This window comes from Odontesthes bonariensis, chromosome 3 (genome assembly GCF_027942865.1).
Source record: "Odontesthes bonariensis isolate fOdoBon6 chromosome 3, fOdoBon6.hap1, whole genome shotgun sequence".
Taxonomy (NCBI): Eukaryota; Metazoa; Chordata; class Actinopteri; order Atheriniformes; family Atherinopsidae; genus Odontesthes; species Odontesthes bonariensis.
Genome location: NC_134508.1, coordinates 13,046,936 through 13,059,038, shown reverse-complemented (window position 1 = coordinate 13,059,038; position 12,103 = coordinate 13,046,936). Strand labels below are relative to the sequence as shown.

The 12,103-nt window shown below is 41.1% G+C and overlaps 1 protein-coding gene across 2 annotated transcripts in view; it reads right to left on the bottom strand.

The window, feature by feature from the left end:
* Positions 1-12,103, bottom strand: part of cdh4 (cadherin 4, type 1, R-cadherin (retinal)) — a 216,047-nt gene that overhangs the window by 114,859 nt on the left and 89,085 nt on the right. For both annotated transcript variants that reach the window (XM_075460365.1, XM_075460366.1), the window contains exon 3: positions 10,013-10,036. In XM_075460365.1, coding sequence (XP_075316480.1) covers positions 10,013-10,036 — 24 coding nt within the window. The remainder of the gene's footprint in view (positions 1-10,012; positions 10,037-12,103) is intronic.

The following is a 12,103-nucleotide window of genomic DNA, read 5'->3' as shown; positions in this document are numbered from 1 at the left end:
ACAGCTTTACACAGAGATGGTTACAGCTAATAACAACATGCTATGCTATCGCTGACCCTACAATGCCGATGTTTAGCAGGTTCATCTTTACGGACATAAATTAGCAAAATACATTCGCACCTGAGCTGATGTAAAATGTCAGTTTTATAGGTATTTAGTCATAAACCAAAGTATAGCACAAACGTTTCCCCCAGTTTTAGGGCATGAAGGAAGGTCACAGGATCACTTAGTTATTACTGCTCATGCTTAGGTAAGCATGGGTGTCCTTAAAAATGACAAAGCAATCCATCAGACAGCTGGAAAAACATTTGACCCAGATCCATCACTGTCAACCAAAAGCTGCTGGATGAAGTCTGGGGATCAGAAGAGTAGCGTGGTCATTCATTGAGCCACAATATTAGGTTAGGCAACAAACTGACAACATATGAGATAAATGACAGTGTACAGCAAAAAAAAAAGAAAGCGACAATTTCCATAGTAGGCACAGCATGTGTTGTGATTTAAGAAAAAAATAACTCCATTAATCTCCAATGGCTCCACGCATTAAATGTCAGTCACCATATGAGGCTCTGTTTGGCTCCCAGGTGAACAGTGTATGCGCTTATGGATAATGGAGGGGGAAAAAATTGCCGGGTACATGACAGGTACATGCCAAGGAAGGAAAGAAAATTAACAGTTTGTCATATGTGAGAAAAAACACGCCTCTTCACACTTCACAGAGCACTAGTTTAAATTTCCCACTGAGAACATTTTAAAGAATTTTTCCCAGTTCTTGTTCTGTCTCCATAAAAAAAAGTGGTAATACTTTGCATCGCATTACATTGAAGTCCTGGAGCTATTTCGGTGTCTACACCCTCAAGATTAAAACAGGAACATCTTGTGTGTGGTGGCCTCGCTATTACAACAAATGGATTTTATGTACATTAAGTAAATATTTAGTTAAGTTCACCGTTTCGGAAATCATATATTCAGAGCTTAAAAGCCGCCACGTATGAAAGTAAAACAATAATTGCAATAATTTTAGCAATATCACTGATGAATTCTTCAGCCTTAAATGGTATCTACATTAAAATGCAGATGAGCAATAATTACATGACATTATGTTGTTGGAATGGAAAAGCGCCCTATGACACTGGATGTGCTCTACATACCAAAAATCCAGTGCAGCAGAGCAGAAGTGAGTCAGAAAGAGTTTAAACGATATTAATTTGTCAAACTAGGGTCGACTAAATTCAGTTGGTAACACAGAGGGAAGAGCAGTTAGAATAAATGTCCGAAAAACAGGAACTCAGCAGGTTCTGTCAGCTGGGATGTTGATATGGACTGCATGAAAGCAGCTCCAGCAGTATTCGTACACTGTAGAAGTGACAGATTAGTTCTTTGAACATGAAATATCTGGCATGTATGCGCATACTGTATGCAAACCCTCCAACCAACGTGCTCATTTGTGCGCACACACACACATGCACGCGCACACACACACACACACTGACTCAGTGCATCCTCAAAGTAGCACAGTAATCAGTGCCTGTGTACAGTGTGAAGAGATAGTCGTGATTGACGGGCAAATCGTTCTGCTAAAATACTCATTTGACTGAATAAAGCGACAAATGCAGTTAAAAGCCAGCCACAGATGTCTACTCTGTAAACTTCACATGAAAGCAAACTTTTGCATTTTGTGCGCTTTTCAGAAGCCGAGTGTCTGAGGTGAAATGTGTGGCAAAATATCCTGCCTTTTAATTCTACCGAAAACGTAATGCGCTTTGAGCAAACCCAGACGCCAGTCTCATGCAAGCCTCTTTGAGGTCCAGGCCTCATGCGAATGTCAGCTCCATGGTACATTCTGATCCCAGCCCAGATCTTGAAGGATGACACAGTTTCAAAGCTGCACTTGTGCCACCGCGCAGCTCTGCCAGGGGAGGTGGGGAAAAAAAGAAAGAAAAGAGGAGCAATAAATGTCACCAGTCTTCTTGTTCAACAGACATTGCAATTTAACTGTTGGTAGCAGGCAGTGGCAATTGGCTGTAATAATAGTCTATAGCCTCTAATTTGTGTAGGGATTTGCCTGGGCCAGGCTCTTCACACAGACTGTAATGTTGCCGTGCAATCCAGCCCTGTTGCTAAGAGAAGGGGAGGATGTGCCTGGAAGAGCCAAGCAGAGGACAGACATATATAAAGGGATGGAGGGAGAGACGGATAGGGTAACATCTCCAACAGCAGGAGGTCATGATGAAAGGGAGAGATACTAAAGAGCGCAATGCCATTTCCTGTTCCTCATAATATCACATAATGCTGGTATAATTAACCCCAGGAAATGAGGCTTCATTAGTCTCAGACTGGGTGTTAAAATTAAGTGTAAGCTAATTGGTTGAGTATACATGACGGTAGACCCTAACAAAGACTTAGTGTAAAGATATAAGCAGGACACGGAAATGACTCCAAAAGCTTTATCATTATTATCATTTTTTGTTTTAAATAAAAAACAAACAAAGATGTAGAAGATAAGGTCTGAAGCATGTGCTCTTCCAACAGAAACAGTGAAAGTGAAACGCACTGCAGAGTAAACTGGTCTGACCCTCTCTGTCTCCTTGTTTGTTCCCTCTGTAGTTCAGCACATAGCCTCATCACCACTGGTTCCAGTAAGTTTCCTGTCTGCTCTCATCTGCATCACAAAGAGAAGCTTTTTCTCTTGAAAAATACAGATCAAGCTTTATCTTTCTGAAACATGTAATCCTACGGGAGAAGCCAGACTCATAGCCATTAGGCAGCGTCCTCTGTGCCTTTGTAGCGAAAGGCCGGAGCAAAGCTTGTTTCCATTCAGCTGGGAGAGCTGGTCAAAGCTGAGATCAAGCAGCTCCCAGCAGTTTTTTTTTCTTCTTCTTTTTCTTTTACCCAGAGACATACTTGAGTTGTCTCAGTAGTTTTTGGATGATAGCATGCAAAAAAAAAAGGCAAAAAGAAAAGAGAGAAGCAAAGATCTTCTGTTCTGCTCTCCCTGGTCTCCAGCAGGCTTGACAGCATTTTTGAGGAAAAGTTTAAAAATTTGGAAACAGTACTGTCTTAAATTGGGTGGAAAATAGGTGCTTCTCACTGGAGACAGGCTGCCATATTTATGCTTGTTTGTTTCCTCCTTTGCTACTATCTCTCTGTGCTCATATCATTGCACAAACCATCTGCCATACGGGCCCTGTGTGACTCTACTTCAAGAACTCTTAGTGGCTGTCTTCATCAGCCCAAGATCTGCGGCAGAAAAACAGCTTTAATTGGTACTGAGGGGGAAGAGAGGCAGAAGGGGCTGCTTGCTTCACCACGGTTTAGAGTAAATGCATATGAATGATCAAGAATTCTCTTTACAAAGGCGTTCAATGTTAGGAATATCACCAATAGGTCATTTTTTGTTTTTTTTCTTAAACATTTTATAGAGCACACAAATGCTTACATAATTAAGGACATGACCATTTACAATAAACGAAAGCAGGTACATCTACTTGACCGAATTGCAAACTGGAATATTTTACAGTGCCCTGTCAATACTACTGAGTCCCGAAAGCACATGACTCTTACAGCAGACGTCCAAATATCACTGCAGGTTCTTTAAGAAAAGGTTCACCACAGTTAAGCTTACAAAAATGGCCTTTTTGACGCCCAGAAAAGCCCTCCCCTTTCTTCTCTCCGCGCTGTCAGTGCTCTTCACCATTTGTGTGTTTCAGAAGGGCTTTGAGAAATTAGCTTCTGTTGTTGCTCGAGCTTTGGAGACGTTTCACAACCCATTAGCTGCTCTTTCAGCCCCAACAGCCACTCAAAACCAGTGAAAGAGAAAGGGGAAGAGGGGGAGAAAGCAGTTCAAGACTTGGATCTGATATAGATGTAGTGTAGTTCCACGTGGAACATTAGAAAATATAATCTCTAATAGGGCTACATGATTGTAGTCAAACATATTTTGATCCTTGTGAGGTCAAAGTTAGTTATCATAGGGAGTCATGTATTTATTTATCTTTAAAACCAAAGTGTTGACTCCATCATTTTGGTGAAAGCTGAACTAAGCATGCTACAATGAGTTTATGCTTTTATGTCTATATGACATAAAAAAGTAGTTTTTGACATACGTGTTACTACTGCTATTGAAAATGTCAAGTCTTGGTTGAGACTACTGCCTGTAACAGCTACTGTATGTTTGTCCCCTGCACAAAAATACAATGGTATCAAAATACGGCTCCAAAACTGTGAGAAGGCAATTTCTAATGAAACCTATTGCTTTGGATAAGGCAGTGTTCACATACAAGACCGCAAACCCCAAGAGTGTACTTTTTTTCAAACTGTGACTAATTATAGCTGTTAAAGTATTTCAGTGGGTAAACTTAAAACTCACTCCACATGGCCTCGCTGATGTGAAAGGTGTTGCTTGTTTTGGAAAAATGAAGATAACAAATGAAAAGAGGTGACATGAAGTTAGCTGTCAGCTCCCACCTCCTTTGTTTTAACTGGACTTCCCAAAAAGAGCATTAAACATCTGCAGCTCATCCAGAACGCTGCTGCTGGAGTTTTAACCCGGACTAAGAGATCTGAACACATCACACCAGTTTTAAAATCTTTACACTGGCTTCCAGTCAGTCACAGAACAAACTACCAGTGGAGATTAAACTTTCACCAAATGGAGACATTTTTAAATCCAGGTTAAAGACATTTCTGTTCTCACGTGTCTATGAATGAAATCTGCATGCTATCTTTTAACTTATCTAGACTGTTGCTTGTTTTTAAAGCGGCGCTATGCAACTTTCAGTAATATGGGGTTTGTTTACCATGCAATACACACCCCAAAGCTGTAGGGGGAGCTCCGTAGAAAATAAGGCGACAGTCTAGCCAGACTGTCGTAAACCCACCAGAGGCAATTTACGGTTTATTTTTCAAGACACTGGCAGAGAGTTGGAGAGCCGTCGACAGCTAATGGAGAGAGGGTGTGTCTTATCAGGCTACCTGGCTCGGCTCAGAGCCCTTTACGACCTGCCGTGAAGCAGTAGTTCTTGGCTCTCGTGTGTCGCGAGACTTCCAGAGGTAAACAAAGCACGCGGCGCCACAGGCAAAGTTGCAAGTGCTGTTTCGGCCTAGGGCCACCAGATGGAGATGGAAATGTCACCGTTTTCATCAGAACGGGTCAGCCAAGCAATCTGATGATTGCCAAGCAATTTTTATGCCCATGAAAAAGTTGCATAGTGCCGCTTTAAATTCATTTAAATGATTTTATTTGTTTCTCTTTATATTGTTTTATGTATTTTTAATGCTTCTTCCACTCCCTGCTGCAATGCTTTTATTTTATGTAAAGCACTTCAATTGTTTGTACATGAAATGTGCTATATAAATAAATTTGATTTGATTTGATTTGATTTGATTTGTCTCTCACCAGAAGACCAATGCCAGTTTAACATGTTGAATGAGCTGGGATGAAAAAAAAGAAAAGAAAAAAAGCCAACAATGTCGGCATGTTAAATAAGACCCGCAGCAAACGAGCGTGGCTTAAACAAAATTACATTTTTAAAGATCCTGACTTTTTCGGCGAGAGGAGAAGAATGACTTTTGACAGGATTTTCTTACTGGACTTGAAAATATGTACAGATAGTTTCTTAAAGAAGCAGAAATCTGTCAACAGCACTTCTAATTAGCCAATTAGGTTAACAGGGTATATAGTTTTTCTTTAACAAGCACATAAACAAAAAAGACAGCTACCACGCAGTTTGACCGAAACCATCTTTAAACGAAGCTAACTGCAAAAGCAATAGCAGAGACATGCATCTTTAGCCAAACACAGATTTCTGAAATCATATACAGACAGACAGCAAATGTTTGGAGATATTGTTCCGTTAATTAGAATGGTAAAACACAAAAAGCAATCTGTGTGTGGTCTCTCATATGAACCCAAATGCCTTCTTGGAAAAAGGAAAAGTAGACCTCGTCCAGCAGAAATGAGCTGAAAATCGATAGATAGATAGATAGATAGATAGATAGATAGATAGATAGATAGATAGATAGATACTTTATTGATCCTGAAGGAAATTCAAGTCGATGGCCGGTATGTATTCTACCCTAAGTGCACTTTGTTTCTGCTAAGACGGAGTTAAGGTGGTTTCCAGTGCAGTTGATAGGGTTGAACAATTTGCACGGCTGGCAGAAAAACCATAATCAATCTGGAGATTATAGATAAGGGCACTAAAACCAGCCAAGCACAGCGTTTTCTCTTATCGCAATTACACCTTGCCCTCCTGCTTCAGGTACAGCCAATTAAGCAAGAAGAGGATGCGCCAGCAGCCACTTCACATTGAGGAGGCCTACCAGGCGACTCCAAACAAACCCCTCCCTGCTGAGGGAACAGAGAGCTTGTTCACTACAGGAAGGCACAAAGAAGGAGCTCAAGTATGTATGATTTTCACTGCAGGTATGCTATATAATACATGTTTCTGTTTTTTTTGCCAGAAAAAGCACACATGTATGAAAACCAAAAATGAATGGGGTGAATCATGTGCACTCTTGAATGCTGAGCAATCAGGGGGACTGCTAACTACTGACTGTGCTTCATAAAGGGAACAAGGGCACACAGACCTTTCCCTCACACCATTTCTTCTCAGTTCCTCATCTGCTTTTTAATCCAGTAATTACCCACCTCCATCCTTTTGTACCTTTCTTTATGGAATTTCATTGACATTTTGCGACTACTCAGCAGTTCAGAAAAGGAGAGTAAGAAAAAGAGAGAAGTCATGAGTGTGTTCTAATGTGAGAGCATTGGGGCAGGTGAGAAAGACACGGAACGGGTCAAAATAAAGGATAAAACTCAGATGGAACGAAAACATTTGCCTTTTGTGCCTTCTTATCCCCTGCTCTTTCTTCAAGTCTGTCTGGATTGGAAAGAAAAGAAAAAAAACACAGCGACACTGTTGCTAGCTTCGCAATGAAAAATTTATCACACAAGCTTCTCCTGGATGCATATCCCCGTCTGCTCTGCCAACAAATAGAGGTTATCCAGGCACACACACACACACACACACACACACACACACACACACACAAAGGAAACCTCAAGTACCTGATCTGAGCCACAACTTTGCACCTCATGCGAATTCGAAGTTTCAAAGACTAGACACACAGTACGTGGTGCTTTGTCAGTGGGCCTACATGATGAGATCAATTCAGTTATAGCTATAGTTGGGTTATGCTCCTTATTTGAGCAAGGGTAATTATCCTATATGGCGGTGAATGAATGGAATCATAGGCACAAAGCATGTCATACTCGATACGATAGGTGGCGTTGTACCCATTTCAACTATTGCTAATAGAGCCACTTCACCACCACCAACAACAACAAACTCAGGTATTCGAGAAAATGGAGAACGAAGAGCAAGATGAAGCTACGTCCCTCTACATTTCGTTTGTGATGAGCTGCTTATTGCACAAACGCCATGCACAACGGAGCATTCTCCATCGCGTTGTTTGTTTCTTTCCGACGACGGCGACGACAACACTAATAATAAGTAATATCGTCTCCTTTGACTTCCGGGTCACGACCCCGGGAAAAGATCTCGAGCATGCGCAGAACACAAAGTCTAATTCACCACGTGCTTCACCGTCTACATGCACGTTTAATTTGACTTTCAACCGAGTTATCTTGGGGTCTTAATCCGATCGCGAGTAATCCAATCCCATTTTTAGTCACACTAAGATGTATACATGAATTCGATAACTCAGTCTTATTGTAATTTAGCCATTAATCCGATACTTTCAGTTCCATGTAACCCCACTGACTGTGTGATGCCACCACATCAATTTCACTCAACAGTTTCACCCAACAGCGTCATTGCTTATGGGGCACAGGGCAAGTTCAGCGGTATCACTTCTTGCGTCAGTGTCATACTCTCACTCAGATGATGTACATAGAAAAGTTTTTATCCCTCTATAAAATTATCTAGCTCCTTCTTCTGGATCTCCACCTATCGTCAACTCCTGATGATGCTGAATCTGTTGTCCCTCAGAAGTCTTTCTCTTGCTTTTTGCTTTGCCATTTATGTGAAATCTCATAAATAGTTACATTGTTTACTTAACCGAAGAATTAAAAGAGCTATTATTGCAATGTGGCTCTGCCAATACAGCAATAAGAAAAGCTGATTTCTAATTGCCGTTCTTTAAATTTTTACCAGTTGGAAGGTCACTCTGTAAAATGACCAGTATTGATTAAAGGTGTGAATCAGTGGATACAAATAGAGCTGCTGTACCGTTTTCTCTGTGTTATTTTGACCAAAACATGTCAGAGAGAATTCAGAAAACCCAGGAAAGCTTGTGTCAGCTTGTGAAAAAAAAAAAATGCCTCCTTGAACCATTATGGGAGATTTGGTCATGATGCTGCATATAGTCTACTCCAGCACCTCAAAAAATGATTCTCAGCTGTTTTCAGGCCTGGACTTTGGTGTCTGGTGGCCAATCTATACATGAAAATGATGTCTCATGCTCCCTGAACCACGCTTTCACAATCTGAACACGATGAATCTTGGAATATGTCTGTGCCATCAGGGAAGAACAAAACAGGGCATTCAATAAAATTTAGAAAATTTAGGCACACAGCCTTGCTGAACCTTGATCTGACCAACACAACCCCAGATTCCTGATGTGCTCATCAGACCACATGATCTTTTTTCCATAGCTTCAAAACTTTTTTACTTCTAAATTAGCCTCACCTCACATAATAAGTGGTTTTAATAAGGCCTTATAGCCGTTTAATCCCAAAATGTTGAGATCTCTTCACATTAGAAGTGCGGAAATCATTGGTTTTCACAGTAAAACTGTTGTGATGTCTGCTGTCTGCTGCTCTGATCACAATGAAATGAAATGGGGAAAAAATATTTAATTTGTCCTGAAGGGAAATTAAAATGTTGCAGTACTCTAATATAATTTACTTCTCAACAATCATTATAAACTGACATTAGTTACAATTACTGCTGCTGGCAATCATTGGAGGTTTCCTTCCGATCACATTTTTTCCCCTGAAGATGATGTCTCTCAATTTTCTCAACACTCTCCTTTCCGGGTTCTAATAATGCGTTAGGCAGTTTTTAATCCAATTGTGGTAGTTTTAACAATCTCCTTTGTTTCGTTTGCTTCTCTCAGGCCCTTTCTTTGACCCTTCTGAAACAGTAACATCTTTTCGACGACCACAGGTTGTGTCGTGGTTGTCTAATTAGAAGCAGCTCACTGCATCAGTCGGGATTACGTTAAACAAACTGTTAACAGATAAAAAAAATATGAATCACTGCAAAACTTTTCCAGTGGGAGGCTCTTACTGATTTGCTAAGTTAAATCCAGGTGAAGGCTTTTTCTTTCTTTTTCACCAGGCAGTGTAGATAAAAAGAAAGGCTGTACTGCACATGGACTCACTTTGAGCTGTTTGATGAATGGATTCAAGTGCTCCTCCAAGCAAAGGAAGCCATTAACAGCACAACAAACAGGAGTCAAATTCAAAACAAAATTGAGAGACTACTACAGTGGGGGAATCCATCTACCCTTTATTTAGACAACATGGAGATGTGTTCTGCTAAAGCTGGAAAGAGATCAAGTAAAAAAAGATACTCCCTCTTGGCTCCTTATTGAATGCTACTAGAGTCAAAAGGGGGTAAATTGAGTAAGTAGGTCGGGGCAAACTGCGTGCAGAGAAAATATGCTAAATTCAAACTCTGATTGGCCACATGGGTCTGTGGATGCTGCTTTCATAATTGCCCTCGCTTTATGTTTCTCTCGTCATTTCAACATTTGCTGGGACATGCACCGTGATGGAGTGTGTCATCAAGAGGAGACAGTGTCCTGTTGACGCAAATGATGTTTGTGACTCAGCGCTCCCCCACTGAGACGAGCATCTGAAAATGGTTCCTTCCATGTTAACCAAAAAAAACCCCCAAAAAACACAGTCGTGATGCTGTTGTTGGTGGAGTTCACGCACAGATGGCTCTAACCCACGGGAGTGTGTGGCTGCGGTACTTACCACGTCCTCTGGACAGGCTGGTGTCTGTCATCGAGAGAGAGAGGGGGAGAAAGGGGGAGAAAAAGGGGAGAGGGGAAAAGAGAGAGACAATATTGATTAGAACATAACAGCTTTCACTAAAAGTGACACTGCAATAATAAAGTCCCAGTTAAACAAGAGGACAAAACAGATCCATTTCTGAGGATTAATGGAAAGTCACAAGTGATAGCTGGACAGTGGCATATACAGAACATGGGGCTACTAGTGGAGAAAATTTGTTGTCACGACTACATAGTCGCTTACATTTGTCTCTGTCTATTATCAAGGCAGCACTGCTCAACCAGAATAGTTTGTTTTCTCCCTTATACTTCTTGTCATCGCCTCCAGCAGTGGAATTCATCATTATCTTCAAACACTTGATGTGGTGTCTGCATTGCTTTTGTTTTCCCTCACAGAAGCCATGCAAAAATTGCCGATTATTTCATATACACCTTGCACAAACTTACAGGATGCGCATTGATGTGGGAGGTAGGAATTCAGTCAGAGGCAGAGTGGTGACAGAAAGAGAGAAGCCGCGGTGGAGTCTCTTCATGTGATCTCCTGGATGCCTGCCCTTCTCATGTCCTCTGGCTGAGTCGCTTTGAGAGATTTGATCAGAAGCAATTTCCACGGCTCGATTTCGCATTGACTGCAAACATTTTTAATCCAGAATGCCTTTAAGCGCACTGAAATGTAAACTAATATCCACTGTGATCCCTAACACTTGGTTTCTAAAACTGATTGTTATCATCAGGCAGGGTCTCCACGATAGCTCACCGCTCCCTTTTACAGCAGTAATTCTGTTTATTTTTTGTTTTTTTGTTTTTCTGAAGAAAATTATAGGGCATCAAATGCTGAGACGTATCCAACTGTTTCAGTTTTTGGCCTTTTGGTCAAAGTTCCAAAGAAAAGACCATCTCTGATGAATATGTGACTGAGTTCAGGCAACAAAATTCCTCTTCAGTCAACACCTGTAGCCAATGAAATCTGGGGTGACTTTTCAGATGGAGGCATATTGGGGCACCTCTTTACATGGATGGTTTTCTCAAGTTCTCCAGCCCCTCCTGACAGCCCTGTTTGGTGCCTGTTTGGTTGTAAAATGCACATATCTGATTGCTTGGCGGCCATGGCTGAGTGGTTAGAGTCAGTTGTTCAATAACTGGAAGGTTGGTGGTTCAATTCCCACTCTCACATCAAGAAGTGATGTGAAACTTAGTAAAACTGACAGCTGGAGGGGTGTCAGTCCACCTCCTTGTCACAGCTGAGGTGCCCTTGAGCCATGCTCCCCAGGTGCTGTGAATGGATGCCCACTGCTCCAGTAAATGCAATCTGTCTGAGTGTGTGACCCTATGCGTGTGCATGAGTGTGTCAACAGGTGCCAACCTGGATGGGTTAAAAGCAGAGGACAAATTCTGTGTGTATGCATGACAATAAATTTGATCTTAATTGCTTGGTTGTTTATTTTTTGCCTTTTTTTCCCTACTCTCTTGTTCTGCCAGTATTCCTGAGGTTTTGACCTCATTAGAGGTATATATAAAGTACCCTGGGAACGATTTGTAAAACCTTCCTCTTCCTGGAAGGTAAATGGATGAAGGAGGGTGATAGATTATGCGCTCTGCATAACTATGACATAAAAAAAACAAACAACAACAATGGGCAAATGAAACATATGGGACATTTGGGAAACTGCTTCATGCCCACCATGTAATCACCCCTGAAACCTACTATGATGAGTTTATTCCACTTAGGCTAAACCAGCTGTTGGTTGCAGCTGTGCTTGATGTGTGCCCCAGTGAAATGTGCCCCTCTTTGCTTGAGATCTTGATATAATGCATAACTTGAAAGGTGGTTACAAAGTAAGTGGCTACTTGTGGAATAAGATATAGCCTTCCAAAGTGTAAGATACTGTAAGTTTGTTTTACTCTCTACATAACTGGGGACTGATGTGAAGCGTCTACTAAATTATTCAAATTTGACTACAAAATGCGCACCCAATAAGACAAATGTCTCCACCAAGTGTTTTACACAAATTTCTCCACAGGATTCTTCTTCTTCTTTTTTCTTTTTCTTTTT